This window comes from Dermacentor variabilis, unplaced genomic scaffold (genome assembly GCF_050947875.1).
Source record: "Dermacentor variabilis isolate Ectoservices unplaced genomic scaffold, ASM5094787v1 scaffold_20, whole genome shotgun sequence".
NCBI classification, from domain to species: Eukaryota; Metazoa; Arthropoda; class Arachnida; order Ixodida; family Ixodidae; genus Dermacentor; species Dermacentor variabilis.
In genome coordinates this window covers 2,943,690-2,969,280 of record NW_027460368.1, presented here as the reverse complement: position 1 = coordinate 2,969,280, position 25,591 = coordinate 2,943,690, and the positions used below count along the sequence as shown (strand labels likewise).

Here is a 25,591-nt window from a genome sequence, read left to right as displayed (position 1 = left end):
AGCGTTGACAGTGCTTTTGGTTGCTCGGAACAGTCGCTGAATCGACGCAACTTCCACGTCCGACGGTTTCGCGCTTCCCCAGACGCGCAAGGGAAAAGCAGCAAAATAAGTAATTGAACCTTTACGCTCAGTGGTGTGTTCAGTCTTATTTAACTGTGGCGAACAAGGTGCTTGCTTTCTCTTCCCTATCTTAAACGAACGAGGATGAAAACGCGGGACTCTTCAGAAGCGCTCTCACTTGTACGCACTTTGCCTCCGTAGCTTTCCCTTCACAGCCACAGAAAGTTGTGCGCGAGTACAGCTCGCCTATCGACGTCTAACCAACAAATCTTGCAAGAAGCCTATGCAGCAGCACAGCCATCTGACCCGTAAGCGCCATGCGAGTGTGCGTGTCAACCGAGGAGATGCCAACAGCATTTTCGATCAAGGCTGAGTTTTAGTATGCAGGGCGAACGGAAACGGCGTTCGCCATTGGCAAAACTACAGACGCACTGCACATCCGCACAGACGGCCTGACAAACGTCACCTGCCGTTGTTTACCGATTTCTGGCATTAAATGCGTGCATTTGCGGAAAAAATGCCAATGCAGTAAATTACAGATGGCTGTTTACTAGCTTCTAAGGGCGACACCAGCTGTGATTAACTTCCCTTATAGCCAAGTCTTCAATTACAGAGTTCGTTGTAAGTGGGCTCGGCTGTAAACCTTTGCCTTTGGCGACTAGATAGAACACGCTAGTACGAGCTCAGCCGGTGGCGACATGTTAGTTTCCTGACGTTTAGTAAAAGACAGCTCCTGGTTGGTGAATGTTAAAGGGACCAAGGGTACAAGGCCAGCAGGGCAGATGGCAAGCGTGGGCACTGTGTTCCCTCTTTTCCGCGCCGCGTGCCGTGCTTACACCCAATTCTAGTCCCCTTTCCTGACGGCCAATATGAAGACCAGTGTTACGAGAGGAAAATATCATTGTTGGTGCCTTCTACAGATAAGCGCAGCACAGGAAAGACGGCCCGGCAGAATCGTACTCCTCGTAATCCTGCAAGGCAAGCCAAGAGCCGCTCTAGAGAAAAAACTGCACTGCACCGGGAAGACGACGCTACAGGGCCACACTCGCACTTCACAAGCGAAGCACGCATGTTGAACAAAGTAGGCGCAAGGTCACTTCATCGGGACTTTAGCGACTCGGCCACAATTGATGTTTATTCGGCTGAACAGGCAGGCAGGCAGTGCTTCAGTACATTGGCCTGCCCCCTGATGCGTTTGCACCGACAAACACCTCGGGAGAAAACATCCGATGGAAACTTGAAGGGTGCAGTTATCAGGCATGCAACAGCAGGAGGGCTGCATCTTCCGATGTGTACACTAGGCGGTTGTGCATGCCAGTAAAGTCAATGAACGCTGTAGAAGCAAATTAGAGTACAAAAGCAAGTACAAGTTACAGGACTATGATGGCGAACATTGCCAATCCATCCAGTAATGCCTCCGCAATGTTGGTACTTTGTCTGAAACCAAAGTTCCTTCTGAAGCCTACACGATAGTAAAACCTCGTGAATTCTCATTTCACGGAACAGAAAAAAAAATTCCAAATTAGCCGAATGTCGAATTATCCAGGGCTCACAGAATAAACAGATTACTAAATCAACACGCTTTTATTTGCTGACTGAATCAGCAAATACTGCTTCTACTTTGCACAATAGCAGTGCGGAGGCTGCAATTCTCGCCATCTCGTGACTGACTGGCGCTCGCAGCGGCGAAGGCCTTGCGACTTCTTCACCGCGGTCAAATGACGATCGCCAGTGAGCTGGTCGGAAATGGATCGCCCCTGCATTGCGACGCTGGTTGATGCCAACGTGCGTGCAGCGGTAGAATCACTAACCTCGACAGCTTGCGCCGTATTTGTGACAATGCGCCGAGTAAAAACGAAACTACTGAGAGTGTACACATGCTCAGAATGTCAGAGTGTACACACTTACACCCTTTGGGGTGTATATCTGCGAGGCAATAATAATCGTCATCTGCCGTGCTTGCGTTTCTTAAAAACGCCGCGCCCGCTACCTTCCTGTCAGGAATGCTATGTCATGATAACGCGCATGCCGTTCGTTACTGGGAAGTACCGGGCTCGCAGCGTTAAAGAAAGGAAATGCGGACAATACAGATGACGTTTATCGTTGCGTGGCAAGATACAACCCAAAGGGTGCAATTTTGTTTTCCAGTGTATGGCGATGCGGACTCCGCCGCTTCGCTCCGGTTGGACGCTGGCGCCGCTTTTGGCCATTTGCGTCGTACGTTTGCGGCGCTCCGCGCTCGCCACGGTTCGAGGGTTGTACGAATTAACCGATGTGCGACCAAATACGTCAGAGTTAACGAGAGTTCAATGCCATTAAATAATGCACACCGCTGGCGGGACCAGGAAGAGTCCGAATGATCAGATTTTCTGAATTAACGAGGTTTTACTTGGCAGCTTTCCAATTTGCAAGCTACGATTACATTCACTGTCAAGATAGCGCAATATCTGCAGAACACTGCTTCTAAGAGGCGACAACTGCTACCAAAATGTAATTGTAACTATAACCAACATAGTCATACTGATTACAAGTCTACTAGTATATAACAAGCTCCACTGCCTATGAGGTCAATGTCAATCAATTGCAACACCTTCTCCAAAATATAACAATGGACATGGCAAGATGCATAACCAGGTGCAGACATTTAGCTTTGGTATCAGTGGCTGACTACTGCACTGTACAATTGCGCAATTTATGGCATGACAGTATGCTAAGAAAAAGCAAAGTGCAACCTGCTAGGTAACCTATCTGGCAGCCAAGCAAAGCTCAACCGCCTGTTTCGTACTGAAACTCTGGCTTTTAACAACACATAATGGTCCAGAGGGCTTGAAAATCCTGCACAAGCAAAGCAACGTGAAGAGTCTTGGCAAGACATATCTGGGCAACTTGAATATCCTTAAGGAAGAGCAGCACAATGCAAAGTAAATATTGCAGTGAAGACACGCTTCCTTCCACACAGGGTTTTGTAATCAAAGCTATGCACTGAACTGTCTTGCAGTCAACACCTTAACTGTTGTACTTTCCCACACACACAGCATTGTTATAAATCAGCCTATGGCCCGATTGCACTGTTTGTGCCCCCACCCACTGTGTCTGCAACAGCAGTGAGCAACGATCTTTGCGGAAGGCTTTCCAACCAAGACTGTGCACCCAGCCAACACAACATAAGCACTCGGCACACAAGTGGAGAGTCCAGGAGTTGCGAATCAACAGTTTTTTAAATCAGTCTCAAGAAAGACCAGTAAAAGGTACTCGCTGTCTCCAAAAGGTAGTTTATTCCACCTTTTGCTCTGACGTGTCCAAAGCAGCAGTGCTTCTGAACACAGACACAAGATGATCAAAAAGCATCTCCAAAGCAATAAACACCCTCTGCAGAGGAAACCGTGTTAGCTTTAAGTACAATGGCAAAACTGCCTTCAATGTATACATCAAGCTAAGAATGCTGGACGTCGATCACAACAAGCATGTCAATAAATAACACCAAGAAATAAAGAATTGCTCAAGCCACCCTTAAAAAATTCAGGGCATTTTTTTTTTACAGCAACATTCAACGGGCGAATGCTAAATAACAAGTTTTTTTAAAATAACTAGTTAAAATATGACAGTAGCGCGCAGGAGCTTATTGTATATATAACAGTAGAAACAGAAAAGTATTAGCATATACAAATGTTCTATTTTCCACTAACATGCAAGAAAGGAAGTCAAGCATACAAAACACACAAGCTGTATAGCTAGAAATGGTAACAGCACTTTCCCATGTGAGCTTTAGTGCTGAGCTCTGTACAGAGGCAGTGCATAAAAAGCTGTAGTTACCTTTACTCTACCTGCTGGGCAAAGGCAAGCTTATGGTGCGCAAGGCACGTGCAAATGGACGATCTTGAACCAGTGTTTTAAAGTAGCCAAGCTAGCGCGACAGTTCAGGCTAAAGTGGAATGCTAACTACGTTTCAGCATATTACCCCCCCCCCACACCTCCCCTCCAATTCTGCCCCTTGCAACCTTAAAACCATGCATATAGACACTCAACCACTAAGAAATGCACACTACACTAGTGAAGAAAAGCTGTCATCCTTATTTACATTGACCCATGGAAACGCATATACATGCACAAAAGATGATTCAACACATAGTCAAGCCCTTGGCGGGAGCACTAGTGCTTGCAGCACACTACAGACTTCAAAGGTATAGAGGAAACAACACTTCTCTATTGACAAACCTGAGCTTCTACACAATGCCTTCCATGGCCTTGGAGCTCGTGCGAGTCTTGTAATGCCACATGTGGCAATTAATATGATATTTAGCTGACGATGTTATGAATTCACCTTTTCCTTTTACAAGCACCTCTTTATGCTAAATTTTTCAACAGTTATTTGCATGTGGGCATACAAATTCCATTTTATTTAAAACTGTACATTCTTTGTAGCCTGAAGCAGATTTATTGTACTACAATAAACAAGATGCGCTACCAATAAGACATTTCATGACATATTCTTTGCTTCAAGTTTAAACTGTTATCGCAGAATCGTGCCTTGTGCTGCATTAGAATTTTTAAAAAAATATTTCCTATCAGATTATGGCATAACAATGATAAAGTGGCAACAGCTTCCTCAGTAATTTCACAGCAATAAATGAACTACTAAATACCATAAGATTACCTAAATCAGCTTACGCTTACTAATGTAGCACTTTAAATCCACCTGCTGTACTACCAAACACTCAATAATACCCTTGCCAAACAAATAAAGCACGAAGGCCAAAAGCAGAATCAGGGAACCATCAAATTCAAGCCAAACATTAGCAGTCAGGTGCCCTTGTAGATAGGAATAAGTCTCCTGGCTGGCAATCGTCAATGTCCCCACAACAAGTTATGGTACCAAGCTGCTCACATCATGCCTGTGTTAAGTACGACTCAGGGTTGCAACATTCTCCTCCATCTGCTGTACAAATATGGCATTTATGAAGAAATATGCACTAAGGGCAAGTGATCATTTCAGCTGATGTGTCCTCATGCTTTTACTTTGCACTCTCTACCAATGTGCATAAGAAACTAACACCCTGCTTCTAGTCAGTTTTTTTGCCGCAACTAGCAAAAGCTGTTGCCTCAGCTTGGTGCTTAGGCATAACACAAAGAACAGCAACTGCGCCATCAGGTGATTGGGAATTGAGGATACATGAAATACTGAAAGTAGACTTCCTCACTGTTACGTGGCCCTACACAAGACGGCCGACCTCCCACTTGCAGCACCGTTGAGCTGAAGGTACGCTTGCAAAGAGCAAGTAGTAAGCGAGAGATAGCGGCAAGAATAGCAGCACTAGCTTGTGCACTGCTGCTTTATTTACACTTCAAAGGCAACGTCTACCATCATGTGTGGGTCAAACTAAATCTGCGGAGAAATGAACTTGCAGAACTTCAAAAACACTGGTGAAACTATATTGCTTTTGCGCCTAGACGTTTGTTGCAAAAAAAAAGGACAAATAATCCTCCACCAGATGCAAGTATGCCGACTTGCACATAAGTCCGAGCCCTAATAAACACTCCACACAAGCAGGCACTTCAAGATGGCACAAATGCACATAAATGATGCTGTGCAGGCCATTCATAATTACGGACAGGAAGGAGATAAGACAGCCAAACAATTTCTTGTGAATGCCTGCAGTCTCCTTTCCTATTTAGAGGCATAGAAGTCTTCCTCTCGGCTTCACCCCCCTTAGGTCTTGGTGTTCTTCACAACAAACAATGTGCACATATATATATATATATATATATATATATATATATATATATATATATATATACACACACACACACACACACACACTTAATTCAAGAGTCCATACACCCGCATTACAACTCCATCAGCAAAAGGTAAAGACAGGTCAAGCCAGGAAGAACTGCATTATTTCACAAAGCCCTACATCAACTCCGCAATTATTCATGGTCTACGGCAAAACAGGCACTGAATGGTGTCGTTTTAACCAAGCATGGGTCGATGTGGCACTACAATGGGTTTCACTGCAAAAATTTATGAACAGCATCCACCACAACAACGCTAGATAACAGCGTCACAATGTGGCATCACTATAACCACAGTGAAAAAAAGGGGGAGGGGGAGATGAGAAAGACCAAAATAATTCTTTTACATGAAAATCTATATAATAGAGGTCTTGCATACATTTCTTTGTAAGTCCTGTTTCTACTTATATGCTTCTCCTAAACATGTGGCAATGACTATTTTTGGGAAGCCATGACAATGGCCTTTGTACCAAAGGGCTTGTTTATTTCTGTTATGTAGGGTGCCCCATCGTGCTTTGCCTTGACTGCTTTGCACTGTTCATGTGAAGCTATTTCCTTGACAATTCAGTAATGTCCAGGTGCAAGAATGTCAGCATCCTAACTGAGGAGGCCTGTTATTCTCATGGCTCACTACCCAGTTGACTGCACAGCACTCCTGCTGACAGTATTACTTTCCAACAATGACAGTGATCTGCCACGTTGCCAACTGCGTATCATTTCCTTGCCTCACCACTGGCAGACTACGTCATTAGCTCATAAGTGGCAACAGTGTTGGCCCAGAGCAGCTTCATTCAACAGAAATACATACAAGACAACAGTGCTGGCAACCAGCAGTGCTACATCCAATTGGGCAATATCCAATGTCCTGTCACATTCTTGGGAAGCTATCTCAGAGACTCACACTGTCACCATTGGCTCGCACAGGCCACAATCTACGAGCAGTACAGGTCAATGGTGAAGGCTAAGACAAGTAAATGAACGCAGGACTTGGGTGCCATATAGCAGTTTTCGAAGCGGTGCCTGACATTCAGAAAGTGAGAGGAAGGCAAGCGATTCTGCCAGTGCAAATGACAGCTGGAATTATGAGAGCGGCCACTGAGCATAACTGTCACACGGTGTAAGGAAGACTGGAAGCAGAACTTGGCAGAGGCACGACATGCATGCACAGCTGCGTCTTCCTCTCGTCAGCTCGAACCTGCAGCATTGCACCAAGGAAGGTAGGAAAAGGGCTAGGAGCCCCCCACGCTGCAGGAAGGGGTGGCTGAAGACACACTGTTCTCAGGCAGGGTCTCCCTGGAGCAGCTGTTGCTGGCCGCCTCGAGCAGACTTACCGTCGAACCAGCATCCACGTGGAAAATGCTCTCGTTCTCTGGACCACGTGTTATGAACAAGTCCAGCCTGGTTGGGAGAGGTGAGAAGGCATACGAATTGAGAGTGCCTGAGAGAAAACATCTGATAGCTGGGCCACTGGGGCTTCCAATGCTTAATCAAGAATCAAGAGCTTTAGCCGAGTACATATTTATTATGATGATTGAAGTTTATTGGCGCAAGGGCATCTAAGGCCAAAGAGCACCAGGACATGTGTTTTGGTTTAGTAAAGTTGTGAGTTTAGGACTATGACTTAAAATAAAGGCTGTATAGAGGCCTACACGTAAGATATATCTATAGATACTTCTGCATCAATTCTAAAGTAATTGTTAAGATGCACTGGTTACAGGCACACATGTTAAATTATTGTGGATTGTCCGAGTCCCTAGCTGTACAATTCCTGCTTACGCAAGTAGTGCGAGAGCTCAGATATACTTTCGTGCATCAGACTGTATCTCACCTGTGAGGCACAATCTGATGGTTAGGATGATATGAGATGATGTCTAGAAAGTTAACTTGTGCAAGATAGTTAAGCACTCTTTTAAAGTTAAAAAGTGCATCCTCTCATAAGAACTAACTCTATAAGATTAATTCTAACCATTTTGTTTCTTTAAAGGGCCCCTCATCAGGTCTGGCCATTTTGAGCTGACAAGCGCAGAGCATACATTGCTTGATAACGATCGTGTCTGCAAAGTAATACATTGCTATGTGCCGCGGAAAGATATGAAATTTCAAACCAAACGCCGTTTTTCCTTCTCCTCGCGGCCACCGCGCTCCCAGCCGGAGCCGGAATACAACGATCCCCAATCACGCCCCAATTGTGGCACAGTAAATACTCACTTGAAGCTTCACACAAAGTATTTATTCCTTCGGCTGAAAGTACTGCAGCAGTGTAGCCTGCTTTTTATGGCAGCCGCGTGCTTAAACACCGAGTCCTTAGTGTAGTCTAAACGATCCACAAGTGATCGGACGGTGCTCTCTATTGCGCCGCAGTATCGGCATATAAGGGCCAAAGCAGCTACAGCCTCAGTTGAAGTCGGAAGAGGGGCAGCATGAGCGCTTGTGGGATCAACCTCGGCAGCGTCTTCATTTGGCCACTACTTCTGCTGCGGTCTCCACGTCCGTCAATTGAAGCATGTTGAAACACTGTCAATAACAAAGTACTAAGTGGCATCTGCCAAGGCGTCTATCAGTGAGCCCAGTGAGCACGCGCTGTCGCGCGTCTTTGTGGATGCAAACCATCAGTTCTCACGAGGCACGGCAGGTGCAGAGCGAGGCATCGAGGAGGAGTCGGTGCTACAAATGCAATGCATCGTTGATGTTGTCGAACTAGCCAAGCCGCCGTGTGTGTACACTAGGGTTGAGGATTGGGCGAGCTGGTATTCTATTCTAAAAGCATTCAGCTCTTTCATCTGGCCGGCTTGGCTTGTTTCTTGCTTTCTATGTTGCGCTGTACTAGTTTTACTAGCTATCTTCAAATAGCACCCTCAGCGCGATCAATGTGTGCAGCTATAGTGTGCAGCAGTTGGGAAAGCCTATTGCGCCACCGCTATTTTCGAGGGCGTTGCGGGAAAGTTCAGCTCCTGTCCACAGAGCGCAGGTTGTATGGGATGGCGGAGTTCGACATATCCATTTTACGTCCGCACTATTTTCCAGGTGGTATAGAAATGGTTAGATATATGCAATAATTCTATATATCCGTGTTTGATATATCGAGGTTTGACTGTATAGCACTTCAATCACAGTGCAGCTATTTCAAGGTGACAAACACGAGAATCCACGTGTAACTGATGCTTTTTACTACCTCCAGAAGCATGCACAAATCCATGGTGCCACGTCACTTCTCGGAGGTCAAGAACATTGCTGCATCTCATTCATTCACTGCTGTACACTGAAACATTAGTAAAGACAAAATATTCCCACCTTTTTTGTTTATTTCATTTTAAACCGAATGAAATGTGACTATGGCAGGTCTCCCCCAAATAATAATTTAAACCACTTTCAGCTCTACTGCAGCGTTAATATCAGTGATTCCTTCACTTCCTCACTTACACTTTGGTTCAGAGCACACGTGCACCCCTGCCAAATGCTTTAGAAGAGTGTTGCCACACTGCAGGTCATACTCAAAGGAGAGCAGGTATACTCACTTGTCATAGATCACACCGTCAACGCCTTTGCGCTTGAGACTAGAGATGGTCTCGCTGTGGTTGTTGTCATCACCCCAGCAGAAAAGGATAAGCTTGTGCTCCTTCACAAAAGTGATGAGACTCGGCTCACGGAGCAGCTCTTCCGTGTGCACGTTAATTCCCTGCATCACACAATTGGGCTGTCCACATAAACTTCGCAGCAGGCCACACGAAAGGTTCATCTCAACATCTGGTACCAGTTTTGCCAACCACTAACAAATTTTGGGGAAAAAATGGGAGCTGGGAGAACGATTCATAAAGGGTAGTGATTAAAGGAGGGCGAACACCGAATAGTTGATTTCAAATCGAATATCGAATCAAATAAAGAAAAAAAAAGCTGGACACTAAATCAAACATCGAGTATTAGCAAATGTTCCACAAAATTTAATGCGTCGAAGTTTTGGGCAAGAAAACACGGTGATGCCCGTGCTCGGGAGTCTCCTAGCACTGCGTAACAAGAATGCAGCAAGCTATCAGTGACTTGGGTACACAGAAATCAAGACATACAGAGCAGTCTAGTCTTATTAAAGGGAACAACAAATAAGTATGCCGGCATTGCTTACAACCCAGTTCTAGTATAAACTCAAGAAAATATTTTATGAATAGAATTTCTATTTATTAGAATCATGTGCTTTTGTTTTTTTTCAATAAAGCTAATGAATTAGTGATGTTAGGTTGTATTGAATGTCAATGAGGTTCTCAGTTTAAAAGTGAACCTGTGTTTTGTGGCAATCTTATTTATTGAAAAGAAAGTTTTGCTCTCCAGTTTTTCTGCAAGACACTTAAGGGCTATACCAATTTTAAGGCAGGTAGGTTATCATAAAGCCAATATGTGCGACAGACTATAGGACCATGCATCATGTGACTTGATTACCAGTCTGCACATAGCCGGTGCCGACGGTAAAGAGCATGCGCCATTCGCACTGCTTCGTTCTTAGATTCGGCATGACTTGCCAGCTGTGGCAAGTCATGCCACAGCTGGCAAGGAGCTCAGTCAAAGATTCTGTAATCTGGAGCGTTACGGCAAGCTCACACAGGGCTCGCTCAGCCAAAACTGGGTCTTGCACCATAAAAACCCATAAATCAATCCAGCGTTTAGATAATCTTGCACAACATGATTTTGTCTCATTTTGCATTCACCAATTTCTGGCCGCCTAGCTTTTTAGTGTATGTACTATCAAAAGTGACTGGAAAACAAGGAGGAGCATCGACTGTGTTGCAGAGTAAAACCTCATTAGTATGTACCCGCTTAATGTGTAATTGCGGTTTAAAAGTAGTCGCGAAGATTCCCCTACCCAACCCCCATAGAACCCCATGTATTAGCTGACCGCTTAAGCCACAGTCACTCATTGCCCACCATACCGTTAGTGCATGCTATTTGCTTTCTCGTTTACACATACAGGCACAAAATTGGCAAAATCTCATGTGTGCAGACGTTCGATTCTCGAGTTGAGACGCCCGGACGACAGTCACCGGCGATAGTGATGTGAAAAACATGGCCACTGCAACGTATTTCCTGTGCCATTCTTGAACGCCGACAGGCACGGCTTGTTGTACGTGATCGGAGTGCATAGCAGGCAGAATTAAGCAGTTAAATGAGTCAACAAAATCAGCAGCTGGATGGAGGAAGATGGTGGGGAGGGGCACTGGCCTACGCACCATTACAGTTCACAACAGCTCTGCCATCACCCCATTTTGCTATTTTTTTTTATGCAACCCAATTATAACAATCAGTTATAACAATTCAATTTTTTTAACTGAATATTGTTATAAATGGGTTCGACTGTAGACTAAAGCGCAACATTAAGCAAAAGCCAGCATACGAATTCACTGTGCTGCTGGCACTGTACAAAAAAAAATGATGAACTTGCACTTTTGCAGGAAAATATTTGAGAAACAGCAATTCATAAATAAACTAATCTAGAGATGAATCTGTTCCCTTCGTTGCAAACAATCTATTTTTCTAAGCTTTTTCAACATCTGTCAAAGATTTATGCAAATCCTACAACTACAGTGCAGTCCACCTTATAACAATAGTGAAACCTCGTTAAACCATAGTTGGCCGGAGCTCAGAAGAAGTACGTACTAAACGGTAGTACTGCTTAACCGAAATAGCATGAGATCGCCCACTGACCTGTCAAAAATGGAACTTGCAGAGAGTGTGATGAAAGGGAAAAAAACCATGCATTATTTATTCAATTCGTGCAACAAAAGTGCTATTTTCGATTGACGCCGCAGAGGCCGAGCAGTGATGACTGCGGCCTCAAACTTAACTGAAGCTGCGAGCCAGCTTTTCAGCCAGTCCCCTCTTCTCGGCAAACACTCGCATGGCAGATTGCTCGTTGGCGTTTCATGTTCTCCATGCACGCGGGTGGTAGCGCTGCAGAAGTCGCGGGGTGCCTTTTTCATTGCGGGGTGCTGTTCTCGTCGCAACGATTGCATTCACGAGGCCAACGTAATGCGCAGCCTCTGCCACTGTCGGGCCTGAATCGCCCGTGCTGTCGCTTTCCGTGTTGTCCTCATTACTGTCGCTAGTCGACACTTTGGCAACAACAGAGGCAACGATGGCGAAAAGTTGAACCTCGTATCTGACATCTCTTCGCGGTCGCAGCAGCGCTGCCGAGCAACAACTTCGCATTCCAAATGCCACACACCGTCGTCAATAGTAGATCCCCATCGCGTGCCAGCGCCGACTTCGTGTCACATTCGATAGCACGAATGATGTCTAATTTTTCTTCTATGCTGAGCACACGGCGTCCTTCTTCTCTGAGCTTCGGCATGACGCGAGTCCTTCCTTGCACAATGCCACAATGCTCTCTGGCATGGCACACAGCACCGAAATGATGTTGATGTGGTTTCATGTGCAAACGCATAGGGCGCTTGGAGGCTGTTCTGATCTCTGAGGCTTGTTCTGCCAGGCGGCCTGATGGAGACGATGCACCACCGTGTTTGCGCGACGAAAAGTGGAAACACTACGTGTTAACCGATACGTACACAATAACCTGGTACGGTTTATGCAGATAGAAAACACATTATGCTCAATGGCCACTGAGTCGGGGGTTTCATTTTACTACTTTTAAAACGAAATTACTGTTTAAGCGGGTACGGTTTAACAAGGTTTTACTGTACCACATATAACGACATATCGGTCGACTTAAGAGTATCAACTTATGCATTAAGGCTATGAGAAAAAAACCACATATATGACACCCCATATGTAACATTATGTTATCACCGTACGTCAGATACAACAATAAAAAATTTTTCTCCTGAATGACATTTTCCATGCAGACCAAGCTTTTGCTAAGTTCCCCCTCAAACGAACAATGCCGAGATGGGGCAAAAAGTTTGCCTACGCGAGTTTGTATCTGTTGCCATAAACGGGCAGCGCGTCCCACCTGCGTGCAGATTGCAAAAGCCACGAAGAGCATCGCTAGGTAGCACAAAGTGCCACAAGATGGAATGAGCTGCTTTGCATCCATGTCGCGCATCACCCACAATCATGCTCCATACATGTCAAGAGAGAGAGGAAAGAAAGCAGAAAGTGAAAAGTGACACGCAAAATGACGAAGTGGTGCCTTCCCTTTCTACAATCTTTCTCTCAGCAAGCACGAAATAGTTCTGTGAAAGCAGCCCCCAACGCAGCAGACAGCCCGGTTTGTAGAAGATGGCACAGACAAAGGCTGTGTCATTTGAGACGAAGCTGCAAATTTGGCAAGACTCAAACAAGTATGAGCTCACGCAGTCGATGATATCGATGATTCTGAAAGCCAGGAGCGCCGCATTCATCAAGGCTGGAACCAGCGGCTGTGCCAATCAAGGGAAAAGGGCTAGGGACCCTTTTCCACCATAAACAACAATTATCCAGCACTCACCGGAGGCACAATAAGTGCCAGCCGCCATGCGGGCCGATTATCCCTGAGCACTCTACACTTGAGGACTGTACACATGTTTGTATTTGTCCCAAGTTACTCAGAGTAAGTGAAATTAGCTAATAAGCGAAGTTTACTTGTGCAAATTTTTGAATATTCATTTTAGGGCATAAGTGAGTGTAAAGGTTGCATAGCATGTTCAGGAACATGCAACGAAATTGTTTCCTATGATGTTATCCTTTATGTGGTTCTTTTTTCCATCTGAAGATAGACCACAAAGAATGCTGAAAATGACGTAACTGAATGCTTGGTATGCAGCACTCTCGACTGTGTTTCCAATGAACAAAAGCTGCACGCCTGTTGTAGAAGAAACCAATGTGCATGTTTCGGGCACGTACCTGGGATTTCTTTTCGGGGAGGGCCCCCCCAAGCTAACGTAACCTTTCTATAAAAATAAGGGGGGTGGGGAGGGGGGAGGGGGGGGTGTACTTTTATTAGTGTAAACATGAATAATGCCTACCGTTCGCTATAAAAATGCGTCAACCTGCAAAAGAGAAATGAAATAAGGTGTATCTCACAGGTATGCCTGTGAGATGCACCTCTCTTTTACTTGACAAATAAGGAACAACATCAAATGGACTAGCGCAGGAAAGAAGTGCAGGAAGAATACTGCCAAGTACAAGTAAGCAAGCAAAAGTCTGATAATGATTTCTAGTAGCATCTTTTTAATTAGGTCTGGAATAATTGTGGAGAAATATATATTTGCATAACAGTCACAGTTCTTTTGAATCCCTAGTTTACTGCTCTACCAAGTGCCAAAACCAATTCTTATTGTTAATTGGGAGGTTGCGTAACGATGTGACGCCGCCGGTCCCGTACAACCGTGAGAGTGCCTGACGCTGTGGTTCTAGACGTACTGCGCCTACCGCGAAAGGTTAGAAAAACACCCACATAAGCACAGCAGAGAAGTGGCTACGTGAGGCGGCTCGACTGATAACTGTAGAAGTGTCATTCAAAACACACAGAATCATTCTCCACTTACAGTGGTGTTTTTTCTACTTCCTTTTTAAACAAAAGGCTGTTGACCCACAAATATTTTCACAAACAATGGTTAAATTTGTTAATTTTCACTTTTCCTTTCTGTTTGGATGTTGCCTCAGCTCTTTCTCTTAGTAGATCGAGTAATTTCTAAACTCCTTGCGACTCTTGTTTCTAATGGCCAATTTGCACGAAAAGTGCTGTACAATTAGGGAAAAACCAGATGACGTAACAGGTGATATTCATATTGTTCATTGGCTTGATGACGGACGTTGCTTCGAATGATCTTATTTTCCATTTTTCTAACTCGTATCGCAGGGGTATGGTACTGAGGATCTGCAAGCGTTGCGGCGGGCCATCACTCGAGGAAGTAACGAGGCAAAAGGAGGAAAAGTTAAACACAACTGGTGTTTTCTCTGGCTGCAACTCTTTCCGAGAGCATACAGACCATCTTACTACGAACTGAAACCCTTTCCTGGTCCCTGGATGAGTGCAAACAAAGAAGATTGAACAAACGAAGGAACAGCGATGCACGTGATCGTTGCAATAGATGGTGACAACTGAACGCATCCCGAGTTAATTGCGCAGGCACCGAATCGATGAGAAAACTGGCCATCACACCCCAGGAGATGCCATGCCGGTAACTACCGCCATCCAAAAGGAGTGAAAGAGGCAGCAAAATGCTGATCGCCGAACAGCTGTCAAGTCTCAAGATTTATTTGGCGGTGCTTTAGGAATCTGTGTGAGGAGTGGTGGCGTGAGCAGGGGAGGGGAAAGGTATGCCACTTAATTTTGGGGTGGGGGGGTGGTACGTGCTTGGCTTGTTTTGATCCGCTTTCAGTGCTGGCACATCAATGATCATTCTGGACAGTGCTGTCGTGGCTGCCTGGACGGTGGGGGCCTATTGCTTGTTTTTTGCAAGGTAACATGCGGCCTTCATTGTTCGCAAATATGATTGAGAGCACTGAACAAGCACAAGCATGCAGTGGTGCAATACTTCGTATTTGTTCAAAGCCTAGTGAAGAGAGCCACATGAAATATAGCACGGAAACAACTTCATTCAGTGTTACTGAGCATGCTCTGTAGCTTTTACAAGTACACTTATGCATTTAAAACATATGCATAAAACAAACATTTTAAAAATTCACGTACACGAACTTATCTAATAAGCTAACTGCACGGCAAAACCTACTCTCAGTAACCTGGAAAGACTAAAAACAATATGTCATTGGTCTGAACTGCCTAAGATGTACCACTTGCTTTTATAGCTTGGCTCAAGTTACCTGAAACACCCAGTATGTAGTTCTCATCAGAATAATACTTCACTCATGACATTGTTCTCAACATCTATGCTACAGATTTCGTGGAAGGAAGAGAGAAAGGGAGAAAGGAGAAATTTATTTGGGGAAAAGCGAGCTACTGACCAAAATGTGGGTGCAGAGGGCAAAGTAGGTGCCCATTTGGATCGTAGAAGTGCGTGTGTCCAAGTAGGGTGGGTACTTGTCTGTCTGGCCCTGGGTCAGGAAGAGAAGTGGGTACTTGTTCTGTTTAAGCCGGATCCTGCGATAAATGGGGCCAAGTGTCAGAGCTTGCTCCTAGCAGGGCAAGACATGTTGAAAAAGAAGGCTCGAACATGCGGCCCAAGAAACTCATACGTTCAAGTATGTGACATGTTATGTAAACACAATCAACATAACACTACCCAAGCCTAAATCGTGTCAGCATTTAACAAAACTCATCAACCCCTTCCAGTATTGAACTGCACCATGCCCGCAGAGAGTGATAGGTATGCAAGTCAGTATTTCTGCACTTTTAAATGCCGAAACCACAATCTCATTGTGAGGTACGCTGCAGTGGGGAGCTTATTTTGACCACCTGGGGTTCTTCCATGTGCACCCAATGCACGGTACACGGGTATTTTTACATTTCACCCCCATTGAAATGCAGCCGCGGCAGCCAGAATTAGATCCCATGACCTCATGCTCAGCAGCGCAATGCCATAGCCGCTAAGCCGCCACAGTGGGTAAGCCAGCATTTATCACAAGTTTGGCATACATTACGGGATCAACATACTTGAAGCTACGCAAGCTGTTGGATGAGTAAGGTTAACACCTGCAAGGTGGCATATATTGCATATTGTAGTGATGAGGATAGATAGCAACGCCCTTCAAATTAATCCGTACCAGGTTGTTGGATGAAGCGATTCTCAGTTTCAATTCTGCAGCAGCTGTTTGAGGTCAGCACGTTAGCACTGTGTTAGCACTTTACATGTTAAAAATCAAGAATTCAATCCACCACAGTACCCCAGTGGCTATGGCACGTCACTGCTGAGCTCGAGGTCATGGATTCGATACTGGCCATGGCAACCACATTTCAATGGGGTGAAATGCAAAAACACTCGGTTACTTGATTTTAGGTGCACATTAAAGAACCCCCAGGTGGTCAAAATCACACCAGACCCCCGCTACAGCATGCCTCATAATTAGATCATGTTTTCAGCACATAGAACACAAAAATTTTACTTTTTACATAAAGAATTTAGTGCAGTGATTTAACATTTAAAAACAATTACCAGACAATGGCGGCACAGAATAATGCCGTTATAGAGAAAGTTCAAAGACAAGGTCTTTTCACCCATGTTGCCAACTACTTTTTCAGAAAGACCCTATGCAGCAGTTGAAAAAAACAAACAAAAAAACAGGTGCAACACTACATGGCCTTTGCCTTGAGCTCTATGTTTGACCCTATGTGCTAATTGTTTCATCCAAACACTTAATGATTTCAAATAAAGAGCAACATTATCAATAACAAGAGGTAAAAAATAAAAGATTGACATAGCGAAATATTTTGACTTTCTATATAATGAAGCTTTATACAACTTGCACCACATGTAAGTCTGCCCAGTAGCCTCTTATAGCTGAAAAATCGTGTCTTGCAGAACCTGTGCTGGGTTTGTCTCGTATAGGTGAGGAAACTTCACAATCTCAAATGTTGCGCTACCATCCGAGGTAATGTTGCGAGAATTGCCATAGAAACTACACCTTAATATTATACGCCGACAAAGCACAAGGCCCAAAAGTGATTATTAGTTGTTTAAGTCGAAAAAAATTATGTTCTTATGCAACACTGTGAACACATCGCCAAGGCAGAAATGCCTGTTCACACTTTGCCACAACACCAGCAGATGTAGTATATATTCTTTTGATGGATTTGAATATGCCGTCCACAATCTGCATCTTGACAATTCTCTAGTGTGGCAACGAAATCTTATTTTATCACGGCGGTTCAGGTTTACAGCTCCAAGTCTATCCCGCTTTTCTCAGTTTAGACACCACTTATATACTTGAGAAGTTTGGTCTAATCGCAGTAGCAGTGTGCAGTAAAGATGAGCTGGGGACATATTTCTGGACTCTTGCATGGTCATTATATGTTCCTCTACACACAAAAGACTCGTGTACCTTCAATGTATTTCTGCAGAAATTTTCAAACTCGGCCAGTGCCAGCTGTCCAGTGCATCGCCTGTATGCATCGAGACATAATTTAATCCATTTTACAGCCTTGCTTTTCTTCTGCATGAATTAGAGGCTTACTATGGCATGAATGTAGCCTGGAAAAAAGGAAAACTATCATGGCAATTGCAAGAAAAATGCAATTTTTACTGACACAGGCGAAAATATTGGTGCATGCAAAAAACGTGGATGACAAAGGTAGGTGCAAACTAGCAACTGGCAGTGGTGAAGGGCAAGGCTCACTCAAAGAGGGGAGGGGAAGAAAAAACCTACAGCTAGGCCTTCAAAAAAAGAAGAAGAAGAAGTAGAAGGAATATGAGGCTACTTACATGGTGCAGATGTCTGGGTGGAAGCAGGAGAGAATAATGTAGCGCTTTGAACTGAAGTCGAGCAAAGTGCACAGTATGATGTCCACGTACTGGTTGATATCAAAGTTTAGGTCCATTTCCCATGTGCCATCCTGGGTGAAAAAACAAATCGAGAGGGGAACGAGGCAGTGAGCAGGGCCACTCTTATCAGCACAAGCTCAAGACCTGAAACCTGCATAGGGCAGGCTTTGATACGAACCATCCTAGAAAGCACTAAGCGTGCCATCTATTTTAAAGACCCTCCATTCGTCCATTGAGGAAGAGCGTTCGCCAAGGATAAGGCTTACTTCAACACTTCGTCCTTACTTCGTCCTTCATTAAGTTATCACACACTGACTGCATGATCAAACAAGGAGTCTTGTTTCTGCAACAAGGCAAGCAATCGGCTGCTTCCCGGCCACATGACAAAATACATTTACCAACTGATAATTTGGACATGCCTGATTATTCAGAGAGGCTTGCAGCAGTGCCACCAGCACCGTAGACATCATGTATATAAGGACAACCAAAATTTCAGATGCCTTACAGAATACCGTTCGACAATTCAAATTCCATGTGCGCGAACATGCACCGATTATGGCCACTAAGTCGTGCAGAAAGAGACGTTTTTGTTTTAATACATGGCCAGTGTCTACTCAAACCTGAAAGTAGTGAAGCCTAGTTAAACCAGTACAAGAAGTGTGCCGTTGTGTGTATTGTGCTAATGGCAAGCTCAGTATTTCTGCACAAAAAAATGTTTATGGGTAATGCCTACATACCATCTAGGACTTGAAAGAACTGCACATGCTCCTCACCAACAGTGAAATGCTATTGGGTGACTGTGAACTGTGTCCTATTAGCAATGGAATAATTACAAAAATACAGGGGGCCCCGCATGAGGCTGAGGTCACGTATGCGGTGCGGAAAAATGGAGACAAAGAAAACATTGCAGCCAACTTTGTGAAGGAACTAGCTAAGTGGATCTCGAAGTGGGTTCTGCAGTACTATATATGGCAGACACAAACTATGACTATTCCTGAAGCAAAACAATGCGAGTGGCAAGATACCCCATTCTGCATACTGAGATCGCAGAAAACTGACCTGCAATTGTTTCAAATGAGATTCAGTCCTACCACTGGCACAAAAAACAAGTGTCAGTCTTCACCTGTGCTGTAACCACCGGAAAAACAACACGCAATTACGCTGTTACAAGCAATAACAAGTTGCACGACGCAGCCCATGCTTGGTTCGCATTAAGCAAGATCCACAAGTGCCTTGAAATCGCAAGACAATGTCATGCCACCTACGCAAGTGAAAGTGCTGCAAGCCACTCCAAAAACAAGTTTCAAGTGTATGACCTTTCACGTAAAAATTATGTGTCGGTACTAAGTGGCTGTTCTCAACAACCGGACACTGGAAGAACTCGTGTGACGTAGTAGGAGGAGTCGTAAAGGATCAAGTTTCTCTTCACAACCTACAGGCAGAAAACAGCAAAATAATACAGTCAGTATCTGAAATGGTCACACAACTGAAAGGCCTGCTCGAGAACATTCAGCTGATTCATGCACTTGAGAGCGAGATTGAGTGCCCCTGTGATGAAAAAAAAGGAAGGAGTAAGAACTCGTGACCCCTGTGTGAGGCATCCATTCATAGCATGTTTGGCTATGCAGACCAAACCCACAGCAGTTTTGTCTGTGGCCAAAACTGCTGCCACCAAACTTCACACAATCAAAACTTTGCTTGATCGCATCTGGTGCGAAAATGAACGCTTGTGTCAACTAAACGAACACTCTTGGCGACTGCTATCCTGGAGCACAAAATATTTTTGCCTGTCATAAGGACCTTTCAATTCTGGAATAGCGTGACAACACAGCACACATACATTGAGTGAATGTTTTCGTTAGCGCCCAGGACAAATTTTGTTCCATGCAATCAGATGAAAGGGCAGTCGCGACTCCGTATGCTGCCTGTTGAAAAGGAATATTGGCTGTTCTACTGAAGTGACAAACTACGCACGTGCATTTCATTCAAATGTTTTCGAAAACATTTTCCACCGACGGCAAATGCCCCATTTTTGCCTCTGCGCAAGGCTTAGAAGATAAGGAGGAGTTTCCTTGAGATAAGTTTTTGCAAGAAACACTCATTTCCACACCATGGACCACTCCCTCGCAACAATATTCGAACATTTGTAAAATTGTTCCAATAAAAATGATGCAGCATGTTTTTTCACAATATTCCGCTGTCCTCGGAGAGCAATTTCGGTGGCTGAATGAGATCGAGTGGGGGATTATTTTTATAGGCATTTTTCAATAAAGTAAAATTTTTCTCATTTTGATGTTTTCAATGAAACATTTTGTACTTTAAGAATTACGATAGAAATGCACAGGTTCCTTATTAACCTACCTCTGCTGTAAACTGCAACAAGTTGGGATGTACAGAGAAGTAGCAATAGAGTCCCAAAGATGAGCAAGTTTTTTAAAAAAGTTCTTGAAAACACTTATTTTTCAAAGGTACTTTGTCTACAAGTCTAGAAGATGCCGTGAGCTGCTTCCTCTACTCCTATATGCATTCAAAATATACATATTCGCTTTATTATACTTCCGTGACCTTAAGCATTGCTACAAATTTAAGAAAAAAAGCATTTCGGAAATAGTCAACACCCGACGACCTTTCACTATTTTTTTCCCCGTTTACTAATAGGTTTCTTTAAAAGCAAGCAGTAGTTTAGCACTATTCAAGAATGTGTGCTTAATGTGTAAAGTTATCAGAAAAATTAAAGATGTCAAATATACCACGTGTTTCGATCTTTTGGGGAATTGACTATATGTTATCGTGCTTGTGGTTCTTGCATTTCTAAGCAAATGCTTTCTTTTCGTATGTTTACTTGGACATGCCAAGGTTTTTTAGCATAAAGAATGCGGGTTCAAGTGGTTTACAGTTGAATTTTCAACTGGGAACAGAATGTTTTGACTGGTACCAACTGCTTGAACGAGAAGTTTTTCTAAAGATGAGCAATGCGTGGTAACACTGCGACTATTCTAGGTGTTCTCTTTTATGGGTACACCACATTGTTATCAAAACAGGTAATTCAAAGCCAGAATTTCATCAGAAATACATAACATAATAGGTCTGCAATCATTGACAATGGTATGGTGTTCAATGTGCCTGCATTTTAAGTTGCACTAATTATTTTCTCTCACCATACCACATGCTAGCCCCTGGGCTGGCTCGTTAAGTTGTCCCAGAAAGGTGACAATGCCAACTTAGACCCTTGACCTAGGGCAAATTTTTCAATTACAAAGCTTTCTGGGGAACCCATGTAACGGAATGCAGCCCATAAGCAGCATTTACACGAATACGGTAGAAGTGTATTGTAGTAATTTAGTATATCGCCTACATTCGTATGCCAGAGTTTACATGAATGCCTATTTTCCTGTCCAGCAATCCAACACCACTTATCGTGTCACATTTGAAAGCTAGCACTCTCACTTCCAACAAGCCTGCTTTTACTGTAGCGCTGCGAAATGCACCGAAAGTTCCTGCAGTCTGTCGGCTACATTCCGTCAGCTTCTTGATTTGTCCACGTGGACAAATTAACAATGTTTGTTTTGCGGAATGTATGGTATCGTGTCACAATATTAAATTTTCACAGTGTGTCCATAACTGCTGCCATGTCCCGTAGCAGCCAAGCGCAGCTGCCTTGCCTTCTATCTCCTCAATGTGGACCTGGCTACATTAACGTAGCAAATCAAATAACTGAACAATGTTAATCTCATTTATTAGTGATGAAGACAATTTTTCAATGCACATAATGTAGTCATGAGCGAAAAGAAATCGCATGTAGCCTGCTCCATCAACCGCCATTTTTGTTTTGATGTCCCGTAGCCGCCAGATGGTTGGCCGGTTGTCATCTTGCACCCAATGCTTATCCCGTAATTCCAGATATAATACGCTCCTGTTTACATGTGCCACTGGAATGAATATTTTCCCTCTTAAACTACAGCTGCTTGGCACATTTGAGACAATAGGCGTTCCTAGAGAATTACGTTGTTTACACGAGAGGCGATACACTTGAAAGTGGATACCACACGCTTCTGTTGCATTCACGTAAACGCAGCTACAGCTGTGAAATCTGAGGGCAGTCGCCCTGTCAAGCTGCTTAGTGCAGCAGCTGACATGTGGCTGCTCGTTTTGTCTCTACAAGGGGAAAATACATGATTGATTGATTGAACATTCCTCTACACTTATAAGCACCACTGAACTGAAAAAAAAAAAGGGCATTTGAACACTAACACGAAACTGCATCGGGCACTTTATCTCGACATTGAAGCCGACTGAGGGGTCAACTGCCTCGAGCACGTGTTGCAACGTTGGGAACGGCTGGTTGTCCTCGAGGTCATCCTCGCGAAAGTCGTAGTGGTGGCTATCGTGCGCTGCAGGTGCCAGCTTGAGCCGCTGCAGCTGCGCTACTGTCAGGTCCTTCACCGCGAGCTGCAGCTTCTCCTCCTCTTGCAGCGGAGACTTTCGCTGCGAAGTTGCACACACACAATGTGCAAGTCAGGCTACTGCTATGTACCACATTTCATACTTCGCAGGCAATACTGCTGAACCTACGCAAGTAGTCTGGTCATTCAAGTCCCACTACACGCGTTTTCACAGCAAAGTTGTTTTCAATCTGCTGTGCTTTCTACGGATTAACTACTTCACATATATTGCTACAACTTGTGGATGCAAGGCTATGTCAAAGCACTCGTGCACCTCTGTGCTCCCAGCACGTGACATAAGTTTTGGTTACGAGCACGAGTGGTGCACTGTGGCTGCTGCTCACAAACTTGTCGCTCCACTGATTGGGTGATAAATAGACTGAGAATTGAGACACTTATTCAACAATTACACCATACACTGCAACTTAAAGGTGTGAAACTTAATGTTACATGGAATTACATGATGCTTACCTATATCTTTCATATGTTATGTACATTTTTATGGTCAGGAGAGCAAGCAGTGAGCCTTCACAGTGTGCGCTACAGTAGTATAGCTCCCCCTTACACCACTGCATACCCGAGCCATACAGCTTTTGCAAGGACTCTGCATTTAGGAATCTAAAAACACATTTGTAAATAACCAGTCAAGAGCTGGTAGCAGTCAGCATTTAGCAATATATATACATATACCAGTTGTCCAGGTTAACACGGCATAAGTTTTAAATAAAAGAAGCATTCTGTGTGGGTGAAGGTAATTGTCCTGTTCTTAGCAACATCCTGAAGTAGTTTCCAGTACTTCTTGCGCTCTTGGTGAGAAATTAGTACCCATTAACAAAATAATAATTAAATTCAAGGACACAATGTCAATAGGTTTAAACCTCGTCATAATGAAGTCGTTAAAATAGACACTTACTATCTACTAGAATCTTACTAGAGTTTGGCCTAGCAACCAAAGAAGCAAAGTCGCTGACAAATGTTTTCTTTCGCAGAAGAGGTCGTCAAAAATGTCAAAATAATTGGCCAGTCCCAACAGTCCAAAATGAATTTAAATGGAAGAAAATTTTCACTTTGGTTGAATTTGATAGTAGAAGACCAAAGTTGCAGTTTGATGCTGTGATGATCTCCTCAACGTGGCCATGCAGCCCTCAGAAAGGCAAAAATATGCAGGTCCAACGCAATCCTCTCTCCCTACCATAACGTGACGTGACCTGATTGGTGCTAGAGAACATTTCACATTCACTCCGCTGTCGCAGCTTGCCAGCAAAAGCTATGTTATTACCAAGAGTAGGAAGAGACCGAGTGTTACGCTGAACTCGACAGACCACCGTGCACACAGTATGACACACAGCATCAAAACCCTCAGGACGCCACAAATAAATCTTTGCTTTTAATCACATAGAAGTGGAGCGACAACTTCAATAACGGCAACTTTGCTGACAGTCCCCACATTTGATGCTCTGAAGCTTCGCGCACGCGCATCATATGATAAAAATCCAATAAAATTTTCCGGCAATCTCTCCCTTTCTTCGTGGGGTCAAGGGTAGCTTCCTTTGATTTCAAGATCGCGGACAGCGAGCCTTGTGGTATCTCAAAATGAGTGGCAACATCTCTTTTTTTCACATCGATTGAAATTGCTTGCAAGATACCAGCCTCCTCAAGCGATAAGGCCTTGCATTTAATGCCGCTACCCATGCTGTCAATGTTTAGCCTCCAGAAGCTGGGATGTAATCAGAGGGGAGAATTTGCCACAACAAAAACACATCAGGCACTGACACACAAGGCATGTGTGAACCACACAGCTAAACTTTGTACAATGAGCCGATAGATACACTGACATGCCTGCCCCCTTAGTGCCTCTGCTCAACACCACTCACGCCAAATTATGACCTCCGAGATGTGGCAGCGCACGCTGCCAGATCTCAGAGGCCATGGCGACCTATTCAATGAATCACTTTGCTGGCTGCTTTTTGCCATGCGGTTTGCGATTTGGAATCATGCATGTGCATTCGCAAACAGCCTTGTAATTTAACAATTTGACCACTCATACCCACTGCAGTTTCCATTTATTGCCATGGTGCTCATTCTCAGAAGCAGTATAATTTCGTTATTGAAATCCTGCATAAGCGCATTCACTATATCAATGTTAAAAACATATGGTGTTCTACGGACATGAAGTTATGGAAGGTTACTTTGTTACATAGAGAATTTAGTTATACGGTAGACTTCCGTTAATTCGACTCTGGTTAATGCGATTTTTCAGTTTGATCTCTGCCGGAAGTACTGAATTTTGTGGTTTTATATGCCAAAACCACCATTTGATTATGAGGCATGCCGTAGTGGGGGACTCCGGATTAATTTTGACCATCAAGGGGTGCCCCCAATGCACAGGGACACAAGCATTTTTGCATTTAACCCCCATCAAAATGTGGCCACCGCAGCCGGGACTTGATCCCACGACCTCGTGCTTAGCAGTGCAACACCTTAGCCATTAAGCCACCATGGCTTGTTGGTTATGTTGGTTCTAAATTGGCTTTCAACGGCCAATTCGAGCCCAATCAATCCGCACACATGCGCGTGACCCTTATGGTGACTGCAATAGTGACAGTGTGTCTAGGCGGAGCTTACAAGACAGGGAATGCATTGAACACACGTCACCTTCCGTCAAAAGTGCCTATTTTCAACCAGCTCTAGCAAGATTTTAAAGCAATAACTATAGCTCACAATGTTTGATTACAGTATTTACCCTATTCTAACATGCACCCTTGTATTTTTTCTCTTTTCTTTCAAGAAAATTGGGCTGAAAATTGTCTGCATAGTGCAATCGGACAAGATACAAAAAACTGCTTTCATGGCGCTTGTGTGCTTTACCATGACACGCTTGCATTGTGGCACAGCTGACCTTTAAAAACGCTGTCGTGCAATTCATGTTAGATT

At 44.1% G+C, this 25,591-nt stretch overlaps 1 protein-coding gene across 9 annotated transcripts in view; it reads right to left on the bottom strand.

Moving 5' to 3' along the window:
- Positions 1–3,312: 3,312 nt before the first annotated feature.
- LOC142568505 (glycerophosphocholine phosphodiesterase GPCPD1-like) overlaps positions 3,313–25,591 on the bottom strand; it is a 193,105-nt gene continuing 170,826 nt past the window's right edge. For all 9 annotated transcript variants that reach the window (XM_075678417.1, XM_075678423.1, XM_075678422.1 and 6 more), the window contains 5 exons: positions 22,467–22,700; positions 18,156–18,286; positions 15,742–15,877; positions 9,369–9,529; positions 3,313–7,251 (listed from right to left, as the gene is read on the bottom strand). In XM_075678417.1, the coding sequence (XP_075534532.1) occupies positions 7,083–7,251; positions 9,369–9,529; positions 15,742–15,877; positions 18,156–18,286; positions 22,467–22,700 (831 nt within the window). In that variant the 3' untranslated portion in view covers positions 3,313–7,082. The remainder of the gene's footprint in view (positions 7,252–9,368; positions 9,530–15,741; positions 15,878–18,155; positions 18,287–22,466; positions 22,701–25,591) is intronic.